The sequence below is a fragment of the Syngnathoides biaculeatus genome, chromosome 2, assembly GCF_019802595.1.
Source record: "Syngnathoides biaculeatus isolate LvHL_M chromosome 2, ASM1980259v1, whole genome shotgun sequence".
In the NCBI taxonomy this organism is placed as follows: Eukaryota; Metazoa; Chordata; class Actinopteri; order Syngnathiformes; family Syngnathidae; genus Syngnathoides; species Syngnathoides biaculeatus.
Genome location: NC_084641.1, coordinates 43,524,259 through 43,548,348, shown reverse-complemented (window position 1 = coordinate 43,548,348; position 24,090 = coordinate 43,524,259). Strand labels below are relative to the sequence as shown.

Genomic DNA, 24,090 nt, shown 5'->3' with positions numbered 1-24,090 from the left:
TTCCTCGTGGTGTTACAAGTGAGTATAAATTGGCTGACCAAGTGGCAACTGGATTCGAATCCTTCATCTGTTGGTGGTGTACAACCAACAAAAAATGGGACAGATTCAAGTTCATTCATTACAACGTACAAAAATTGGGCAACAGGACACACAGAGGGTTTAGTGCATGAACAGTTATCTGCTCACTTATGGCATTCCAAGGTGGAGTCGCTGTTGACGCGTTGTTGGCTGAAAGAGGAGAACTCTGTGCTACGTTCGAAGAACAATGCTGCAGTCATGCACAAAAACGCAGCTGCGGATTGGTGTCTCAAGGACACCTCCTTGTGTGGGATTCCAAGATAAATGCCTTTGGAAGATACAAAGCCGTGGTGTCCTCAATTTTGGTACCAGTTGCTGTTTTTGAAGCAATTTTGACCTTGTGTGGATGTTGTATTACTTGTCTGCGTGCTCTCATTTTGAAATTTATTGACACTGCTTTTGAGAGGGTGGTGGAGATGTATCCTTGAATGATGAAGAATGTCAACAGTGACGACGATGATTTTTCATTAAACTTGCCTGATTTGTCTCCAAATCTAGATTATGAGTAAAAACATTTTACTCTGAGTGTACATGTATTTCTTTTCATAAAAATGTTTCTGTAACTTAAAATTGTTAGAAGTTGGTAGATAATATAAGAATTTGTGCAAATACATAATATATGAGGGAAATGTTAAAATTATTGGAAATATATTTGTAATAGATTTGCTCCAAAGCCCAAGTATTATCCTTGCAAAAATGATGTGTGGCTCACACTCAGCAGAGGTGCCTCGACCATCAGAGAAGGAGCCGCATCTTGCTTTCCCGAGGAGTGAACAAGGACAGTTCAGTCACACACACACACACACACACACACACACACACACACACACACACACACATACACACACAAAATGACTTCCCATCTCATAGCTACAACACAGTTACATTGCCAGCGCCTCCAGCAGAAGTCTCCAAATGAAGAATGGTAACTATATTATATTTATATTGTAAATTTATAATACTGAATATATTTGCAAGGCTTTATACTAATGATTTACCTAAATACCTCTTTTTGTCTGAAATATGCAAAGTCCAAATCCTCTTTACACATTTTAAATGTTATTGTACCGACAAACTTCGTGGTTTTTCACTTTTTGCGGGTGGTTGTGGTCCCAATTAAGAGTGAAAACCGAGAGAGTACTGTTTATGCTGAATGCTGGGTCTTGTTGGTTTACAGTGAATCAATTGCACCTACTGGTAACTTGTGAAAATGTATTAAAAAAAATGTACTGAAAACAAATTCATCTGGTTTGTCAAATTTGACTGCTATTATTTAGAACTACTGTAAATCCAGCACAGCCTTTCAGAAAAGGAACATCCTAACAGTCAACCATGGTGGTGGTTAGTTTGATGGTTTTAGACAAATTCCTGTGATTGATGGAACAATGAATTCTGTTGTGTACCACAAAATCCTGATGGAGAATGTTCAGCCATCAGTTCGTGATGTAAAGCTGAAGCACATTTGGATTTTGCAGCAGGTGATCCAAAACCACCAGTAACTCAACTTCTGGTTGGCTTGAAAATAAAAATAAAAATGGGGGAGTTGCCTAGTCTGTTCCAATTTGAATGTGATTGAAATGCAGTGGGATGATACTTAAAAATCTTACAACTCTTCAAGCAAAATTGGGCCAAAATATCTCGACAGATATGTGAAACAATCATTGTAGGTGATAGAAAACGTTTGATTTCTGTTGTTGCTCCTGAGGATTGACCAACAGGTTTATTATGTTTAGGATTACATTTTGACAAAGGGCCAAGTAACTTTTTTCCCCCCTTGAAAAATTAAATAATTAAAAACTGCATTTTAAGTTATTTGTGTCTGCTATTTACATTTATGAATAATGGGACAATGACGGGAAATGCAGTGGTTGACATGATCATGAGGAGAAAGGTTGATATATTCTGCATCCAAGAGACCACATGGAAAGGCAGTAAACCTAGACATTTTGGGGCAGAGTTTAAATTGTTTTATCATGGAGTAGATGGGAAAAGAAATAGAGTAGGGCTAATTTTAAATTAAGAGTTAGTTAAGAATGTCTCGGAGGTGGAAAGAGTGTCAGATCGAGTACTGAGGCTGAAATTTGAAATTGACGGTTATTTATCATGTGATTAACGGCTATGCCCCACAGGTAGGATGTGATTTAGAGGTTAAAGAGAAATTCTGGAAGGAAATAGATGAAGTAGTTCTGAGCATCCCAGACACAAAGAGAGTTGTGATTGGTGCAGATTGTAATGGAAATGTTGGTGATGGAGAGAGGGGTGATAAAGAAGTTATGGGTAAGTGTGGCATCCAGGAAAGTAACTTTGAGGGACAGATAGTGGTAAACTTTGCAGAAAGGATGGAAATGAAAGTTGTGAACACCTTTTTCCCAGGAGAGGCACGAACATAGGGTGACTTACAAGAGCTGAGGTTGAAGCATGCAATGTAATCTGAAGGTGGTTACTAACTGGAAGGTAGTGGTAGGAGAGTGCAGCTTGACACCATTGAATGGTTGTGTGTAGGATGACTCAAGTGGTGGGGAGGAAGAATAAGAATATAAAGGTGTGGTGGAAGCTGAGAAAGGAAGAATATTGTGCAGCCTTTCAGAAAGAGGTGAGACAGGCTCTCGACAGACAGGAGGAGCTCCCGGAAGACTGGACAACTACAGCCAAGGTGATCAGAGGCAGGAGAGTACTTAGTGTGTCTTCTGGTAGGAAAGGGAGAAGGAGACTTGGTGTTGGAACCCCAAAATACAGGAAGTCAAACAAGGAAAGAGATTCGCGAAGAAGAAGTAGGACACAGAGAACAGAGGGGAGGCGAAAAGAATACATTGAGATCAAATCAATAAAAATCAAAAGCCTTTAATGTCTTTATATCAGGGTTCATACACTTCCAGAGAATCAAAATTCCTTGAATTTTCCATGACTTTCCAAGTATTAAATCCATAAATCCACGACTAATATTGGATTGACTGATTGTGGTAGACAGCAAGGGCCAAAGTTAGATGTTCTGGAGACGCATTTAGCGAGAGCGGACTTGGGTGGATGGTTTGGACACATTCAGAGGAGAGAGAGTGATTATACAGAGTTCCGTTGGCGATTCACTCTTCACTGCTCACAGTCCCGCATATTCACAGATTTTGGTTTCCAAGTTTTATTTTTATAATTTACTGTATTTTCACAATCATAAAGGTCTTAAATTTTCTTCAAAATAGACAACAGATAACACTGTATTCCTAGAAGGGTGATGGGGATGGAGCTGCCAGGCAAAAGAGCGAGAGAAAGGACCAAAGAGAAGGTTGATGGATGTTGTGAGCGAAGACATGAAGGCTGTTAGTGTTAGAGAGGAATCTGCAGGAGATTGGCTTTCATGGAAAAGTATGACACGTTGTGGTGACCCCTAATGGGACAAGTCGAAAGGAAAGGAAAAGATTTACATTTGCAGGGAAACTGTGCAAAAATATATCAATTTGGGAAAGGGGTAAATACTTTTTACGGCATGGATATCGTTTGCATGATACAGAAACGATAGTAACATTTATGTTGATAGTTTTTACAAAAATATATCGTCCTAAAAATGTATCATGATAGGTCGAGATGGTGATCTCAAAAGTTTGTTGTACCTTTGCCCACCAGCTGGACAGAACAAAGTAGGTGTTGACATTCTCCTCTCCAAATTGCTCAGCCACATAGAGGCCCAAGGAACCATACTTGTCGTAGATGTTCTTCTTGGTTCCATCACTCAAGATGGTGTGAGCATTGTTTATCTCTTTGAACTTCTCGGCTGCCTCTGGATTTTCAGGATTCTTATCTGGGTGAAACTTTAATGCAAGTTTCCTGCAAACAAACAAACGTTATTCACAATTCAAGTAAAAGCCAGCACAATTCTTTGCTCTCTGGTACTATCATGGGTCACATGGTGGACGGTCATGCAACTTGCAATGAATAAATTCAAATCTCAATCACAACCATTCTGTGATAAACAGTCAATTCCTCCAGGGTGTAAGTCATGCGATAAATAAATTCGCTGAGCTTGTTGAGCATAGCCACCTGAAATTTTGTCAGAATTTTGTCCTCAAAACATTGATCATGGTTTGTTAAAAAAATGTGACATCTTTGCAGAAGGTGGGCCCATGGTTGGTGTGGTGAATTTTGATTATTTTCTGTGACATCAAAAGCAACTGTAACTTAACAACAGATGGTCATAGATTTTTTAAATTTTACACACTTCATGATAGTTCACATAAAGCGACCTATGGAGCAAATTTTAATCTGAGTGAAAGTTCCACCTCCTCGAGCCATCACCTCATCGTGGTGGAGGGGTTTGTGTGTCCCGATGATCCTAGGAGCTAAGTTGTCTGTGGCTTCATGACCCTGGGAGGGTCAAAAAAGGTCCTAGGTGAGGGTCCAGACAAAGTATGACTCCAAAACCCCTTTGACGAGTCCAAAAATTGGATCTAGGTTTCCCTTGCCCAGACGCGGGTCACCGGGCCCCCCTCTGGAACCAGGCTTGGAGGTGGGGCTTGAAGGCGAGCTCCTGGTGGCGAGGCCTGCACCCATGGGGCTCAGCCGGGCACAGCCCGAAAGTGTAACATGGATCCCCTTTCTTTTGGGCTCACCACCTGTGAGAGGGGGCATAAGGGTCGGATGTGATGTGACCTGGGCGGTGGCTAAAGGTGGGGAGACAGAATATCTAGGCGCAGCCTAGCCCAAGTGTGTGTCCGGTTTGGTGGCCTCAGCATTGCATCTCTGTTCTTTGCAGATGATGTGGTTCTGTTGGCTTCATTATCTGATCTCCAACTCTCATTGGAGCGGTTCACAGCAGAGTGTGAAGCAGCTGGGATGAGAATCAGCACCTCGAAATCTGAGACCATGGAAAAGGGTGGCATGCCCTCGGAGATGAAATCCTGCCCCAAGTGTTGGAGTTCAAGTATCTTGGGGTCTTGTTCATGAGTGAGGGAAGAATAGAGCGGGAGATCGACAGACGGATCGGTGCAGTGTCTGCAATGATGCAGACTTTGTATCGGTCCGTTGTGGTAAAGAGGGAGCTCAGTCGAGAAGCTCTCAGTTTACCAGTCGATCTACATTTCTACCCTCACCTATGGGCACGAGCTGTGGGTCGTGACTGAAAGAACAAGATCCCGGATACAAGCGGCCGAAATGATTTTCCTCCGCAGGGTGTCCGGGCTCTCCCTTAGAGATAATGTGAGAAGCTTGGTCACCCGGGAGGGCCTCAGTGTCAGCATTTAGAGGAGCCAGATGAGGTGGCTGGGGCATTTGATCTGGATGTCACGCGGACGCCTCCCTGGTGGGGTGTTCTGGGTATGTCCCACAGGAAAGAGACCTTGGGGACGACCCAGGACACTCCGGAGAGACTATGTCTCTCACCTGGCTTGGGAACACCTCGGGAACCCTCTGGAAGTGCAGGAAGAAGTGGCTGGGGAAAGGGAAGTCTGGGTATCCCTCCTGAAGCTACTTCCCCTGCGACCAACCCGGAAAAGCGGTAGAAAATGGATGGATGGATTGGATTGAAAGTGCCACATATTGGCACAAGAAAATGACATTTCATACATTGTTCTTTTTCTTGCAGGTTTTTCTGATTTAATATTTGCTCAGCCAACAGCAAAGTCCTTCATGATGTCACAATTCAAAGTCGGTGAGTTTGACAAGCACTGTTGGTGTGGTGACCTTATGTTTGCCAAGAAACAAACACTGTTTTGAGGGTCTGCGTGTAAATGAAAAAACATGAAACTGGACGAATTCTAACTCATTATTCTCATTTTCCAGCTTTTCATTTCTGATATCATTATTGCTGGGTGGCATGCTATTCACCGCACCAAGAAACCAATGCTGTTTTGAGGGTCGAAGCATGACGCAGCACGCATAAAGCTTGGCAATCTTTTCAATATTTGAGAGGTTTGTGCTTTTTTTTTTTTTTTTTTTATGGCTCAAAAATTGTCAGTCAAATATGTTAAAGACACAAAAGGAATTTGTCTCCAGTAATCTGAGCCGGTGGAATACAACAACAGCCAGCCATCTCACAGAAAAAAATACTTTTGAGACAAAAAACCCACAATATTTTTCACTGAGCTATAAAAGGTTCTCCGTAATGCCGATGCATTTTTTTTTTGACAGCTGTGGAAAATAATGCAGCGTCCTCTTGTAATTTAGACCTTTTTGAAATGACAAAGCAATAAGTTGGTACAGTGACCAATCTGTAAACGGCACTGAGACTTCAAGAAATTGAAGCAGTTTAAAATGACAAGTAGTGCAATAATTTGGAACATGCATGCATGTTCACATGCATCTCAATTGTGCAAAGGGTACTAATACCTCTCAAGCACGAGTGGCCAATATTGGTCCACAGCAGATTTGCAAATATTGCAGCTAGGCAAATCTACTACAGTGAGTGCACAAATGAGAGCACCAACAGCACCAAACCACACTCTGATGGATGAACACAGGACTGACTTGATGACTGCTGTGAAGAACTGCCCCAACAGCACCTGTGGCAGGCAGTGCTTAAAGAGAATCCGCATGAAGTACATCTTCTGTTGTGCCTTTTTGAGGCTGGAATTGATGTTGGTCTAAAAAAATTGGGACGCATATGTAATAACCAAAGACCAATTAAAAAGTCTGTTGGAACCAATCCCTCAACCCAAAATGAAGTTTGTAGTTTTTCCCATTTACTTTCAAATTCTGACCTATTTTTTCCTTCCATTATCGAAGCTGTTTATCCTCACATGGGACACACGAGTGCTGGAGTCCATCCCAGGTATCTTTGGGGAGGAGGCGGGGTACACCCTGAAATGGTTGCCAGCCAATTGCAAGGCACACAGAAACAAGTACTGTATTCACACTCAAAATCACACCGAAGGGCAATTTAGAGTGTGGGAGGAAACCAGAGTGTCCGGAGGAAACCCACGCAGCCATGGGGAGAACACGCACATTCCACACAGGTGGGGCTGGAATTTGAATCCTGGTCCTCAGAACTGAGTAATATTCCAACCATTCTTCTATCAGGGTTCATACTCAGTCTGACCAAAAAAAAATTAAGAGCTTTTTAGGGGCATTCTTAGGGGCTGACACGAAAAATTTAGGGCTGACACGGAAAAAAATGTAGGTCCGACACGAAACATTTAGGGGCATCGTGGGAAATCAAGAGTCAGGAAAAAAAGACTCACCCAATGGTGCCATCAACCGTTCTTGGTTCATCAAATGTTCCAGTACCTCAGTACCTGTGACAGTGATCACCTGTCGCCCCTTGTGGTAGTTCTCATTGATATGACCATTGTCAACGTCTTCACATAACAGTATACAGAAAAACAGATTCTAACTACAATTGCAACTATATACACAAATGTCTTCTACTGATGTCTGTTTCACCACCCCTACTCTAGCTCCTTGAGCCTACCCAGTGCCTCCTCTATTGGTTGCTGCAGAGGTGCCAAAGTGGCTCTCTTGTCCTTTGCTCTGCCTCTGAGTGCATTGGCCTCGGTGATAAACCTCAGATTCCTCTTTTCTTCTGCCTTCTCAATAAGCGTAGATATGTCAGTCTCTATTCTGGCTTTTTCGGCTTTGAGGCAGTAGAGATGAAAAGTGGGGAGCGATGCCAAATGTAGCCAGGTACGAAGTCTTCCTTTCCCCACAGTGGTAGTTTTTAGCAATGTCACTGTCTAGGAACATGACTGCAAACACTTTCGAATTATTTTCACAAGATTTGTAACTGTAATGGCTGCAGATCACTTTTAAAGTCCACACGATCTCTGCCTTTAACGAGTCCATCTTCGTGTATTGAACTACGTTCATAAAGCCTGTCTTCTGGCTGGACAACTGTAGGTGTGCATTAGGGATCGCAACCGGTTACAAATAACCGGTTATGACCGGTTTTCTTTTTTCTTTTTTTTTTTTTTTTTAAAAACTGAAACCGTAATCGGACTTTCGAAATCAGTGAAAATTTCCAATCATTACTTCCGGTTCCGGTACTCCACATTGCACTATATTTTCAACATCATTTCCACTTTTTTCAAGTTTCGCTGTTAGAATAAAGTTGGACTCAAAAGAACATTCAGTTAAATCAAAGAAACATCAAACATGGCATCGAGGAAACGCTCGGTATACTTTCATGCCCTTTCTGAAAGTCCGAAAGAAGAATGTCAACATTAAAACATTTTTACAAAAAAAATAATTTAACTTACACGAGTGCGTTGTTGAAAGCCACATTCAAAAAGCTTGTTTGTCAATATTGTATACAAACTACCCCATTACCGCGGAGTAAATTAACGATCGATGGTGTAGCGCCGGTGAAAAGGAGTCTGAGGCGGAGTGTCGGACACAGGAACAAAACTTGTTTTATTGGCAGACATCAAAACACTACTCGCATAACGGGGGGAACTCTGTGAACTCGTCACTCCGGAAGAGCAACAACAAAAACAGTCCGTGCGGAACACCCGCACCCCAACTCGAGCTCCCGCGGGTGAATTATGTAAACAACATTTAGTTTTAAAACCGGTTAATCGTTTTTTTGCTACAACTGTTCGGTTAAAAACGGTTATGAAAGTAAGCATTTTTTTGGGATCCCTAGTGCGCATGCACTGCTCGTACCACTGCCTGAAGTTGATGTTTCACTATCTTGATATTTTAGAAACAGATTCATACCAACGGAAGATGAGAGAGTCTTCGCCAAATCAGCGTGTCACCTGTTTTTCCGGTGCGACTCCAGTGCTTTGACGCCCATCTTTTCAAGCTGGTAACTCTGCTTGCACAGATGGCAGTAAAACACGTGCCGATCTTTTGAATCTCGACGAACCCAGCTCCTAAACTACTTACTTTCAACCCAAGCTTCTTGAAAAATTCACTTCCCCGTGATACAAGTTGGATTGATGAAAGAACTACGCTACGTTGTAACGAAGACGAAGTGAAATGCCTACTCACGGAAACAATGGAATATCGACAAGATGGCGGCAAGTTGTCAACACTGACTTCCATTGACAATTTCCGGCTGATTTGGACGCCAGACGGATCGCTATTTTTTTTTTTTAAATTAAAAGATTAATTTATTTTTTAGGGAGAATTTTGGCGGTAGAGGTCCTCCCTTTGATTTTTTTTTCATTTAAGGCCTTTTTAAGGACCTTTAGGAGCCCCTAAATGCACCTTCGAAAATTTAGGGGTTTTTAGGGACTTTTAGGGCCACGTGCGAACCCTGTCTATCGTGCCGCCTATTTTTTTCCCTCCTTTATAATAACATTTGGAGTAACTCCTACAGGTTTTCTCCAATTGATTTCAAATTCTGGGTGTCTCATCTTAGCATATTGACGATGAAAGTTTAGTCAAAGCTTTCCATATTGTCTAATGGTGGTGCCGTAGTGACATGCTGTTATGTTGTGGAGAAAGTATGTATAAAGTGGAATGAAATGATGTACTGTTTTATGCAAACAAATCTGAAGTGTGGTGTCCATTTCTTTTAAATGGATCCGCCATGTCAGAGTATCCCAGCATGCCAGTACCCCTTACAGTATATGCCAGTATGTATTTCTTTCACCTTGTCCCGTTAGGGGTCACCACAGCGTGTCAACTCAGATGAAGACTCATATTTGTTTGGCACAGTTCTTACACCGGATGCCCTTCCCAAAACGACCCCTATGCATTTATCCGGGGAGAGAGCTGGAGCCGCTCCTCCACACAAAGAATCTTATCTATGAATATGACTGATAGATGCCAGGTCTTTTCCAGAATAACTCAGACCCTTATGAAGATCAGGCATTTTTCGTCCCTATAATTACCACAAACAGGAAGCTTGTGAAAGAGAAAAAAAAGTAGAACTTCAAACTTAGTGAGGATAAAATGTGAATCTATCAAACCATTGTCTCCATTTATGTAACACAGCTCGATGGGGGCACAAGCCAGTGCAATCTGTCGGCCGGTCCCAAGCCTTGACAAAGGGCAGAGGGTTGCATAAAGAAGGGCATCGGGTGAAAAACTATGACAAACAAATATGAGCGTTCATCTGAAGAATACCATACCATATCGGTCCTGGCCTGGGGTAAAAGCGCCCGCCCCCGGCACCATTAACCTGTAGGGTGTTGGTGGGAATTCAGCTACTGTGGGCCAAAGACAAAGAAGGGGAGGAAAGCGGAATCGTCGACAGAAGAGGAATGCCTAGAGCCTACAACTGAGTGCAGGGACTTTGAATGTTGGGACTATGGCAGGAAAAGCTCAGGAGGTGGTTGACTTGATTAGGAGAAAGGTTGATATATTGTGCATCCAGGAGAGCAGGTGAAAAGGTAGTAAGGCTAGAACTTTAGGAGCAGGGTAAAAATGATTGTATCATGGAGTAGATGGGAAGAGAAATGAAGTTGGGGTTACTTTAAAAGGGAGAGCTGACGAACAATGTCAGATCGAGTAATGAGGCTGAAACTCGAAATTGACGGTGTGACGTATAATTTGATAAGCAGCGATGGCCCACAGGTAGGATGTGACCGAGAGTTTAAAGAGAAATTCTGGAGGGAACTAAAATGAAGTGGTGCTGAGCATCCCAAACAAAGAGCGAGTTGTGATTGGTGCAGATTGTAATGGACATGTTGGTGAAGATAACGGGGGCGAAGAAGTGATGGGTAAGTACGGCAACCAAAAAAGGAACTTTGCCGGAAAGATAGTGGTGGACTTTGCAAAAAGGATGGATATGGCAGTCGTGAAAACTTTTTTCCAGAAGAGGAAGGAACATAGAGTGACCTCTAAGAGCGGCGGGAGATGCACGTAGGTGGATTATATTTTGTGCAGATGATGTAATCTGAAGGAGGTTACTGACTGTAAGGGTAGTGGTATCTGAGAGTGTAGCTCGACAGCATAGGATGATGGTGTGTAGGAGGACTCAGGTGGTGGGTAGGAAGATGAAGACAAAGGCAAAGCAGAGAACCATGTGGTGGAAGCTGAGAAAGGAATAATGTTGTGCGGCCTTTCAGAAAGAGGTGAGACAAGCTCTCGATGGACAGGAGGAGCTCCCGGAAGACTGGACAACTACAGCCAAGGTGTTCAGAGGGGCAGCCAGGAGAGTACTTGGTGTGTCTTCTGGTAGGAAAGGGGAGAAGGAGACTTGGTGGTGGAGCCCCAAAATACAGGAAGTCATACAAGGATTATAATATAATAAAATTAGCAAAGAAGTGAGACACAGAGGACTGAGGAGAAGGGAAAGGAATACAATGAGATGTGATGTAGGGCAGACTTAGAAAATGGTGAAGGCTAAACAAGGCATATGATGATATGTACACCAGATTGGAAACGAAAGAAGGAGGAAAGGATATCTATGGGTTGGCCAGACAGAGGGATAGAGATGAGAAGGATGTGCAGCAGGTGAGGGTGATTTAGGATCGAGATGCAAATGTGTTGACTGATGCCAGTAGTGTGCTAAATAGATGGAAAGAATGTGAGAAGTTGATGAATGTAGAAAATGAGAAGGAAGAGTGAAGTGTGAAGGACCAGGAAGTGGCAATGACTAGTAAGGGGGAAATTAGAAAGGCACTAAAGATGAAAAATGGAAAGGCAGTTGGTCCTGATGACATGCTGGTGGAGGTATGGAAATAATTTGGAGAGGTGACTGTGGGGTTTTTGACCAATTTATTCAACAGAATACTAGCAGGCGAGAGGATAACTGAAGAATGGAGGAAAAGTGTGCTAGTTGCGATTTTTAAGAACAAAGGCGATTTGCAGAGCTATAGAGGAATAAAGTTGAGCCAGACAATGAAGTTATGCGAAAGAGTAGTGGAGACTAGACTCAGGACAGAAGTAAGTTTCAGAGGAACAGTATGGTTTCATGCCTAGAAAGAGTACCACAGATGCATTATTTGCCTTGAGGATGCTAGGAGAAAAAACAACAGACAGTGAAGAAAACAAGTATTTCAACACCCTGCTATATTGCAAGTTCTCCCACTTAGAAATCATAGAGGGGTCTGGAATTTTCATCGTAGGTGCATGTCCACTGTGAGAGAGCTAATCTGCAAAAAAATAAAATAAAATCCAGAAATTACAATATATGCTTTTTTAACGATTTGCGTGATACAGCTGCAAATAAGTATTTGAACTCCTGTCTATCAGCGAGAACCATCAAAGAACTGTTAGTCCGCCTTTAAAAGTCCACCTCCACTCCATGTATTATCCTGAATCAGATGCACCTGTGTGAGGTCGTCAGCTGCATAAAGACATCTGTCCACCCCATAGAATCAGTAAGACTCAAACTTGTAACATGGCCAAGGCCAAGACCTGTCTAAAGACACCAGAGGCAAAATTGTACAACTCTACATGTCTGGAAAGGGCTACGGAGAAATTGCCAAGCAGATATCGCCTCGTGAGGTCTCAATGATCCAAAGAAAGTGAGGAATCAGCCCAGGACGACACAAGAGGATTTGGTCAATGACCTGAAAAGGGCTGGGACCACTGTTTCCAAGGTGACTATTTGTAAGACACTAAGATGTCATGGTTTGAAATCATGCATGGCATGGAAGGTTCCACTGCTTAAACCACCACATGTCAAGGCCTGTCTTAAGTCTGCCAATGACCATTTGGATGATACAGAGGAGTCATGGGAGAGTTTTGTGATCAGATGAGACCAAAATGGAACTTTTTAGTCATAATTACACCAACCGTGTTTGGAGGAAGACGAATGATGAGTTCCATCCCAAGAACACCCTCCCAACTGTAAAGCATGAGGGTGGTAGCATCATGCTTTGGGTGTCTTTTTCTGCACATGGGACAGAACGCCTGCACTGTATTAAGGAGAGGATGACCGCGTACATGTATTTTGAGATTTTGGGGAACAACCTCATTCCCTCAGTCAGAGCATTGAAGATGGGTTGTGGGTCGGTCTTTCAACATGACAATGACCCAAAGCACACAGCCAGGAAAACCAAGGAGTGGCTCTGGAAGAACCATATCAAGGTTGTGGCATGGCCGAGCCAGTCTCTAGACCTAAACCCAATAGAAAATCTTTGGAAGGAGCTGAAACTGATCTAGAGAAGATCTGTGTGGAGGAGTGGGCCAAAATTCCTCCTGCAGTGTCTGCAAACCTAGTGCACAACTACAGGAAATGTTTGACCTCTGTAATTGCAAACAAAGGCTACTGTACCAAATATTAATATTGGTTTTCTCAAGTGTTCAAATACTCTTTTGCAGCTGTATCACACAAATAAATAGTTTAAAAAAAACAGACATTGTGATTTCTGGATTTTTCTTTTTAGATTATCTCTCTCACAGTGGACATGTACCTACAATAACAATTTCAGACCAATCCATGATTTCGAAGTGGGAGAACTTGCATTATAGCAGGGTGTTCAGATGCTTATTTTCGTCACTCTATATTGTCTCTTTGTGGATCTAGAGAAAGCCTATGACAGAGTGCCAAGAGAGGAACTGTGCAACTACAATGCGTAAGTCTGGTGTGGCGGAGAAATATTTTAAAATAGTACAGGACATGCATGAGGGCAGCAGAACAGTGGCAAAATCTGCTGTAGGTGTGACAGAAGAATTTCAGGTGGGACTGCATCAGGAATAATCTCTGAGCCCCTCCCTGTTTGCTGTGTTCATGGATACGCTGACAGATGAGGTTAGACTACAATCCCCTTGGACCATGATGTTTGCAGATATTTTAATTTGCATTGAATGCAGGGAGCGGGTGGAGGAATAATTAGAAAGGTGGAGGCACACACTGGAAAGGAGAGGAATGAATATTCTCCAAAATCAAAACAGAATAGAGTAATCCCTCGTTTTTCGCAGTGAATTGGTACCAGACCCACCCGCGAAAAGTGAAAAACCACAAAGTAGCTGGGGGTGTAGGTTTAAGTAATTACCAGAATGTTTAAAATATGTAAACAGTATTTGTACTCTGTGTATTTGAGACAAAGATGCATTTAGTTAAATCTTTAATAATAAAACCTTATGAATATAATCCATACAGTTTTAATGCAGTATATAACTATAAATTATAAAACACTATTATATCATAGTTACCATTCACCACTCAGAACCTTCTGCATGAGCTGCGCGTTGGTACCAGAATATTTAAGAGTACACCATTTATACTTTTTCCACTTGAGAAAAAAATTACAATACAAGTGTCTAGTTTAACAATAAAATCACATTTTTCATGCAGTACAAAAAGTCACAAACGTCACCGACAAATGTACACGGCGCATTGTTGTGACGTCACCTCCGGCGTGCTGCTGCTCCATCACTTCCAATTCGCCGGTGTGGCGCCCCCTCCTCACTTATATTATCACACCTCATGTTCGTGACAAAACTGCGGGATGAGTCTTTCTCACGGTCTCCAAATCATTCTGGCTACGTCTCCAGGAATCCTCTTTATTTATACAGCAAACATGATAAATAAAGCAATGGTAAGCAATCGGGAGTTAATGTAGGCAGATTAAGCATCACAAAAGAACATTAAAAGCAAAACAAGAGCGCAAATATGAGATAACTATACAATCAATCCCTTTCATCCAACAACCTGTAGAAACACTGTCAACACAAATCCTAAACACGACATCTCGTACCACATTGTCGCACGCTTTTGAATGTTTCCAAATCAACCTTTGCCTCGTCCTCGAGGGGTTAAATGCTTCATTGCAGCTTCAGGTGTATGTTTACTACATTATTCTATATGTGGCATGCTGCTGAGTCATTCACGTCATCATGGTGCCACAAAAGCGTAACTTCTGCGGTCTTTGATCATATCCAAACGTTTCACATTTTTGCCAATCCATCAGATCCCTCCCATCCTCTTCTTCATTGTCACCAGGCCATTTTTTTTGGTAATCTGTTTTCCACAAAAAGAAAGCACGTTCATTTTCAAGCAATCCTCTAATTTTGCATCTTTCTCCTCAGCTTGGGTGTTTTGGCAGCAGATTTAAGATCAAACAAGAGAGCTTTGGATGCATTTTGACCTAGAGTGGTAATGTGCACACAGAGTAAACAGCTGGAAAATGGCAGCATTGGAAAAAGAAGGGAGGGAGAGGGAGTTGCTGGGTGGAGCTTCGATGATGCAGCCAATCAGCACCAAAAGGCGGATCTAGCTTTTTTTTTTTTGGGTGTTTCTTATAAATATTACGCTGGGGGGGTATGACAAAAAAACATGATTCACTGAATCCGCGAAGTAGAGAGGGATTATTGTATATGTGCGTGAATGAGAGGAGTGGAGGGGGAAGAGTGAGGCTCCAGGAAGAAGAGATAGCGAGGGTGGACGACTTCAAATACTTGGGGTCAACAATCCGGAGCAATGGTGAGTGTGGGAAGGAAGTGAAGAAACGGGTCCAGGCAGGTTGGTGAGGCTGGCCATGATGTCCGGTTAGAGACGGTGGCACTGAGGAGACAACAGGAAGCAAAGGTGGAGATGGCAGAAATTAAGATGTTGAGGTTTTCGCCAGGAGTGGGCAAGTTGGATAGGATTAGAAATGAGCTCATTAGAGGGACAGCCAAAGTTGGATGTTTTGGAGACCAGGTTCGAGAGAGCAATTCGAGAGAGATCGTTTGAGAGGCAACAGACTGAGTGTATTGGTAGAAGGGTGCTGAGGATGTGCTGCCAGGTAAAAGAGTGCAAAGAAGACCAAAGAGATGGTTGATGGATGTTGTGAGGGAATACATGAGGGGAGTGGGTGTTTGAAAGGAAGATGCAGGAGATAGGAACACATGGAAAAAGATGACACACTGTGGCGACTCCTCACGGGACAAGTTGAAAGAAAAAATAAGTCTCCACTTATTGGGTTATCACTAGGTCATAAATCAATGTTGATTAATGACATTACAACCTATGATCTGGACTTTTTGTTAATAAATAAAAAGTGGTGTACAGAAAGTAGCTGTAATACCATTTTAAAAAGGGCAACCCAAGGAATTTTCATTTTATAAATAAGTGTCGAATAGGGGGAAAATGTCGGTGGTATTGCTGTGTTTTTAAGTCATTATTTTAGTGTAAAGCAATTACACAATTTTAGCTCCTTTGAATATTTTTTTTTTGTTAATCATTTATAGACCTCCAAGATATGGAAAATTTATGGAAGATTTTTCAAAGGTTAGGGAAACAAATTATCAGACAGAACCTCAACAATATTTGCATTCTGCTGTGGCTGACAAGCTCACCACCCCCGGCCCCCTGGATCAAATAGCTCCAGAACTCGAAACAGCTGATCATGCAATGAGTTTGCTTTTTATTTTTGTGAAAAAAATAAAATCCATCAAGTTAAATATGAGCACAAATCAGCAAAATGATAAAATGATAATCTGAAGCCACCCAGGAAAGCGCTATTACCATGTCAGAATTTGATACAGCTGACAAGTCACTCAAATTTAAAGAGCGCGATCATGCTAGCGTGCCTCCGTGCTCGCAAATCAGCACAGTCAAGCACAAAAAAAAAAAAAAAGTGTAAAATTTGTTACGAGTAGAAAAGAGATTGAAAGACATCCCTTATTTTGTGTAGTCTTGAGATTAATTTACGTGTTTATTTCATAAACGTTAACTAAACAAGCCTGCTCCAAAACAACTAGTATTCACCCAGAAAGAGGAAATGCAAGTTAATCATACGGAGCATGTACGGACATTAGGCCTAAAAGCACATGTTCAGAGCTGCTTCACGTACGCATTTACGGTCGAAAGTTATCAACATAATAACCCACGTCAAAAGAAATTCAGTTACACCAGGAGTACTCATTGCATCGATCGCGAGGCAGTGTGACGGCGTGACCCCCCCCCCAGAAAAATAAGATGTTAGACTATCCTCCACCTCGTCGCAGGTGTGGCAAATACGTCGAGCGCACACACACAAAGGCATGTTCTACCAAGCTGGCGTCCTATTTACGGCAGTCCCACGATAATTGCTCCCCACTCCACACCTAACCTCCCACAACAATACATCACGATTGATGACAGGAATGTTTGTTACAAAGTATGGACTATTATGTTGAACAAAACTTTCAGCATTTTCAAAACATTGCGGGTACAGACCATTCGTGTTTATTCCTTGACAGGCCAGTGCATTTAAGTTTTCTTCAGATAAAGTTTGTCAGATCAAGAATTTTTATTGATGAAAATTTTCAAATGCCGTTTTATATCATGTTCTACTAATATCAGTTGAAATTGGAAATAATCATTTCTGAGTTTGAAATTTTAGCTTTTTATTTTAGTTATGTATTTGTTTATTTTATTTTTATTTTACAGTTATGTTACATTAATCCACTAAGTTATTTTAAGGTCTTGATATTCCATCCCTAATCACACCCGCAACTTTATCTGCGGGCATGATTGGTCGACCACACCTGTAACTATATCTGCGAGCATGACTGAGCACACACGTACATTTTTCAAACGTTGGTGACTGCAGCTGACCAAAAAAAAAAAAAAAAAAAAAAAAAACTGTAGAGAAAACTTCAGCAGCTGAAACCATCAACAAGCTGCCTTGACTCAATACCCTGACTTTTTCAAAACTATTGTGAAATCAAAGCTTGCTGAGTTGCAACAAATAATCAATTGTCCACTTCAGTCTGGCGAGTTTCCGATAGCTCTGAAAGAAGCTCCTGTTAAACCTCTTCTAAAAAAACAGTACTGGATGCTTGTGTTGGCAAACTATTGACCAATCTCTAATCTCCCTTTCATAGCCAAAATTGTTGAGTTAGTTTTAATAAACTCAGAAATTTGTCAAAAATTCAAGAAATTTACATCAGTACAGAATGTGAATTCTTGTAAATGTGCTAAATGATATAAAATTGAACACTGACTCAGGAAAGGTGTCAATTTTGGTCTTGTTGGATCTCAGTGCTGCTTTTGATACCGTAGATCACAATATACTGCTAAACAAGTTGGAAACGTGGATAAGACGAGATGCAACGGCCCTTAAATTATTCAGGTCCTACCTGGAGGGCAGGAGCTACTTTGTAACCATTGGAAGTGCTCAATCTCCACTAAATACCTCTTTTTGTCTCGAATATACAAAGTACAAATACTGTTTACATATTTTAAACGTTTTGGTACCCACATAAACATACAGCCCACCCTACTTTGTGGCTTTTCACTCTTCGTGGGTGGTTCTGGACACCGTTATGGGTAAGCTGCTGGAGACAAGCAAAAACTTTTTTTTTCCCCCCATATGGATTTTCACCCAATGGCCCAAGTGAAGACTTTGATTTAGACATGTGTGATTATAGTCCTAATCTAGCATCTTGTGATGTCACAGTGGGTCAGCTATATGAGCCGAGTAAACTCGCGATGCTGCGCATCTACACAACCTCCAAAGCAAAAGTAATCTCTCTATTGTTTGACTTTGAGCCCACAGACAATTGACCAATGAAGGTTAGGTCTCTTCTGTTATGTGTGTTTTTAGTGCATAGTACATATTAAAATAGTAAAGATACCGCTTTAAGTTTGAAATTCGGGGCAGGATTTACAGAAGAGGTTACAATTGTTGTAGACTAGCAAGTTAACCATCCATTAGCTAAGCCGCAAATCCTGAAGTTTTGCAGGAGTGCAGGAGCCTATGTCGGCTATCTTTGGGCAGGTGGCATAGTACACCCTGAATTGGTTGCCAGCCCATTGCAGGGCACACTAGCAGGTTATGTATAGTCTTATTCCAGACTGTTGAATTGCAAATGTGATGGGGCCCTGCTTGTGTGTAACACAACCATTTTCAACACTGCTTATCCCTTAACCCTTAAAGCCTCCCTGGAAAAACGTTGCCTCTACGAAGGAAGTTCAGGAGATGAAAGGTTAAAAATGCCGCTGGATAGCACGGAATGTAAATCATGTACTGTATCTTGGTTTGCGTGGCACGATAAAGCTGCTCTACCATTGGCTATCACGAAGCATCTTCCTGGCATCACATCACTTCATTGGCTTGGAGGGACATCAATGTTTACACACGATGCACATCCTGTACCAAATCCATTGTCATACCCTCGCGCACACTTGTACTGTACAACTTCTTTGCGGATTTCTTCATATTTTTTCACCATGGGCCCCAAGCAATTGATGGTCAGTGGGAAGACGAGAGTTGTTTTGTCCATCAAAAACAAAACAAGAAATCGTGAAGAAATATTAAAAAGGTATGCGTGCATGTGGCCTCATGCTGTGAGTGGAGGTTTAAGCTGAAGTTGAGGAAATTATTTTCCTGGGAAAAGCTGAGGAGGACATCAACGAGATGCTTCAGGAGCACCACAAGGATCTTTCGATGTTCATTTCCGCAAGATTATTAAAAGCCGTCAAAGGCAAACATCCTTAGATTGGTACTTCACCAAACATTGAAAGTTAATGTTTGTTTTAAATTCATAGTTGGTGAATTTATCAATTTGAGTGGAATTAAGTTGTATGCGTGCCTCCTCCTCAGTCCCCCATGATGCCTCATCACGCACCCTTCTTGTCGGATCGTTGCTCAACACCACAGGTAAATGAACAAATGTTTTATTATTCTTTACATTATGTACACTTTGAATGCTTATTTTTGGCACAGTGGGGTGGTAGTGGTTGTGGGCCTTGGAACAGATTAGGCTATTTACATGTAAAATGAGTTTCTAATAACAAAAGATTAAAGTTACGAAAAAACTTCTGTAACAGATTTTGGAAGTCGAGGTACCACTTTGTGTGTGTGTGTGAGGGGGGGTGCGTGCGTGTGTGTGTGTGTATGTACAGTGGTCCCTATACTTACGAAATTAATCAGTCACAGAAGTCGTTTCGTAATGGGAAACTTTTGAAATTCTAAACGCATTTTACATGTAAATACTGTAGCCTAATCCGTTCCAAGCCCCCCGACAACCGCCCCCTTCTAAAAATAAGCAAAGTGTACATAATATCAAGAATAATACAAAATTATGTTCATTTCCCTTAAAAATAAGCATTCAAAGTGTACATAATGTAAAGAATAATAAAAAATTATGTTCATTTCCCTTAAAAATAAGCATTCAAAGTGTACATAATGTAAAGAATAATAAAAAATTATGTTCATTTACCTTTGGAGTTGAGTGCATGGCAAGCAAAAAGGCATCACAGTGTCATTAGACACAGAGGCACTCACAAAACTTAATCCCACTAAACTTTGTCAACTCCACAAACTATGAATTCAAATCAAACAACTTCCAATGTTTTATGAAGTACCAATCCAAGGATGTTTGCCTTTAACAGCTTTTAATCATCATGCTGAAATATACAAGGCAAACAATGAAGTGAGCGATAGCACATTTTCTGGATGATTGATTCTTTTGAATAAATTCGGAAATGTCATGGAATTTCATCAGAATTTATTTTATGCTAACTGACAGAATAGTGGCTACCTCCTACTACGCCACAAACTGCTTCTGCATTGTCATGTGTTGCATCGCTTCCAGGTCCTTTCGCTCCTCCGTCGAATGATCCTCGCGGTGCTCCTGAACATCGAAAGATCCTCGTGGTGCTTCTGAACCAACTTGTCAATGTGCTCCTCAGCCTTTCCCAGCAAAATAATTTCCTCAACTTCAGGTTCAACCTCCACTTCGAACCTCTGAACTCGAGCAGCAGCAGCCTGAAGCCAAATATATGCAGGTCTTTTTCATATTTCATGACAATTTCTTGTTTAGTTTTGATGAAAAAAAAAACTAAACTTGTTCTCCTCACTGGTTATCAATTTCTAGGGTTCTATGGTTAAAAAAGATGAATAAAACTGCAGAAGGGGTACAGTGCTAGTGTGAGCAACCGTATGCAAATGGATTTGCTGACGAAGACACAGGAAGAGTGTTGCAGGTAAAGATTGACGTCACCCCCCCCTCCCGCCTCCTAAAAAGATTGACGTTGCTCGTAGCCAATGGAGGGATGTGATGCCAGGATGATGCTACGTGCTAACCAATTGGGGGAGCAGCTCTATCGCACCACACAAACCAAGAGACGGAAGTGCATCATGGCAAAAGATAGCCATCGCTTCAAGCCAATGTGATGCTAGGAAGATGTGTAAGTAAAAGAAGTGATCGCCAATTGGAGAGCAGCTATATCGGGCCGCTTTCAAACCAAGATACAGTAAAGGATATTTACGCTTGGGCAGGAGGCGAAATGGAAGTGATGCAACAGTGGCAAACCGGGAGTGGCGTCATCACAGTGCATCGTGGTTAGCAGCGTGAGCTTCAGTTATGTGTTTGAAGCTAGCCCAAATTTGTTCCCGTTTATCAAGTCAGGGGGTACTGGTCATGGTTTTTCCCTTGCAGCATCGGAACATCCTGTCTTGGACAGAATGTTTTGGTGTTTAAAGATTTATGATCTACAGTGAGAATGCAATTTTGGGCCATTTTCCACAGGCAAAAGTTTCTGGTGACTTAAAAATTTGGTGTGGCATAAGAAGGCCAGTCTTTATAGTATATTGAGGTGGTGGCTCAACACAGAAGCGTAGTGGCCAATGGGCATCATAAATCTTGGTCTCTGGTACTGTCAGTTTGTTTGTTGGACTCCGACTGTCCCAAATGCGAGTGACTTGTGAAAGAGGGTGATGTGTGTGTGGAAGAGGAACCGCTTTAAATCTGAAAGTCCACAAGATGTTTTGCCAACAAGGGAAGGAAAACAAAGGACAATTTTTTTTTTTTTTCCAAATATACGGAGGTGTCTCACGACTAGTTACACTGGCTGTTGTCATGCATCTAATCTAACCTTACAACCAGAAAAAATGCACTGTATTTATAGTGCTTCAAATTCTGTGGGCTGTTACCTGTATTTGATTGGTGGATGGTTAGTCATCGGCTGTTAATGCACTTATTTAAAAAAAAAAAAATTGTATTAGTTTTTATGACTTATTGATTGTGATTTTTTTTAATCTCACGTGACAAATACCCCCTGTAAAAATAAAATACAACTAGCACTGAAACTTTCAATACTCAATCTGTCATCAAAACTTTTTTTAAGTCCAAACGAAATAAAAATGAACTACAATGGAAAATGCTAAACTATTATAACCATGATTTGAACACAACAAAAAATTGCAAGCATTAAATGTAGAAAAAGCAATTTAGGTATGTGGGTCTGTGTACAATACCTTTCAGAGGAGATTTTATGTCTGGAAGTCTGTATGAGTGTCTGTGTGAGCATGGCTCAAAGCCAGCTCTTGCGTGACTTTTTCCACATCTTCATTGTCTGATGTGTTGTGTCAAGGGCATTTATATAGGTACGGTACAATGGAACCCTGATTCACGAACTTAATTCAGTCCGAGTCTCCGTTTGTAAAACCAAAGTAGCTTTTCCAATATAGATGAATGAAAACGGAATCTTATCAACCCCCCCCAAAAAAAAAAAAAAAAATTTGCAAAAAAAGCAGCAAAAATGATTGCCGTTAGTAAATACCTGGACTTACTGTCTTTAAAAACCAAAGTCCAAGTTCGAAACCTTGGTGTTCTGATATATTTCGACCTTTCAATAGTGTTCTCTAATTAATTAATGAAACTGCATTTTACCATTTGAAGTCCATATCAAAGTGAAGGCTTGCATGTGTCAAGCAGACCAGAAGAAGCTCATCCATGCGTTTATCTCAAGTAAATTTGAGAAATGTCATGTTCTTCTGACCGGACTCCCACAAAAAGAGCAGCTAAACAGCTACACCTCATTCAGAATGCTGGAGCTCAGGTTCTGACCAGAACGAAGGAGTCAGAGAATATTAGTAGAATTCTAAAGTCTTTACACTGGTTTCCAGTCAGCTTTAGAGTATATTTTTAAGTTCAACTGCTGGTCAATAAATCACTAAATAGTTAAAGCCTGAATACATGAAAGAAATACTTATGGAATATAAACGCAGTAATGCTCTGAGATTGGAAGACTCAGGTCAAATAGTGGAGCACAAGCAAACATGGTGAAGGAGCAGATAACTGTTATGCTGCACACAAATGGAATAACAAATAAAGAAATTAACATTGCAAAGAGGAAAAACAGTTTGGCACTAACAACTCAAAATCAATCTGGCACGGATTACAATCGCTCACAAGTGAAGATCCATCCCCCCCAGTAGACAACAATAGTGAGCTAGCAGACGACCTGACCAGTTTTATTGGAGACTGGAAAGGGACACTTTCACTACACTCACCCAGCAAGTCGCACCATCGTACACTTCAACTCCATAGTTTACCATCCGTGAGGCAGATCTTCAAACAACAAAAGATCATAAAAGTGCCAGGCCCACAAGCATCCCATCCTAGAGGATATTCAACCGATCTATGTTATATATTATGTATTTACAGGTACATACTTCGAGCGTGATTCTGTATTGTTGTCGAAATAAAGCCCTTGAGTTCTGAGACAAAGACTTTCATACAGTTATCGCTACAGAATTAACATGACTGACATCAGGTGTCCCGCACCACAGTGTGAAGTCACATGGCCCTCAACCACAGCTGCCGGAGTTCTTAAACTCCTCGACATTCACGAGAGGACCACTGATCCAGCTCCTGCCACAACAACAGCGCCCATGACCACAGCGCCCAGTCATCTCTGCATTAGGAACAAGTGAAGAATGGACATATTTCACCCAACGATGGTCAGAATATAAACAAGCCACACGCCTCAGTGGCCAGGACATAATCTTCCAACTCCCCGAATGATGCGATGAGACCCTTCGCAATGCTCTAAGAGCTTTAACAACCTCACATCATATGACGAGAGCACTCCTCAAGTCCATGGCAATTCGTCAAGAGAATGTGATGGAGTCAAGACTACGACTTCAGCAAATGTGGCAGGAGAGAGATGAACAGCAAGAACCTTCTCAGCATGCATTAAAGGCCAAGCAAATGTATGCCAGGACAACGTTTCATGCCAGTGTGGAGCCCAGCTATCATATAGCGATCAAATAATTAGAGACACCCTCATACTTGGCCTTGCAAATGATATCTGCCTCGACATGCTTGGCCAGGCCAATTAAGAGATGTTCCTTGATGAAACCATACGCTTCATTGAAGCCAAAAGAAAGCGGGAACCGTTCGGCCGGACAAATCAATCCCAATCCCACACCTGTGCCCGTGGCGATCAATGCAGCGAATACAGACAGATGGAGAGGGCTTGAGGGCCGA

General features: G+C 41.7%; 1 protein-coding gene across 6 annotated transcripts in view; it reads right to left on the bottom strand.

Moving 5' to 3' along the window:
* Window positions 1-24,090, bottom strand: part of LOC133493590 (dnaJ homolog subfamily C member 5-like) — a 64,439-nt gene that overhangs the window by 24,766 nt on the left and 15,583 nt on the right. For all 6 annotated transcript variants that reach the window (XR_009793058.1, XR_009793051.1, XR_009793056.1 and 3 more), the window contains one exon: window positions 3,681-3,894. Coding sequence is in view for 1 of the 6 variants with exons in the window: in XM_061807110.1 (XP_061663094.1) it covers window positions 3,681-3,894 (214 nt within the window). In the remaining 5 variants the exon portion in view is untranslated. The remainder of the gene's footprint in view (window positions 1-3,680; window positions 3,895-24,090) is intronic.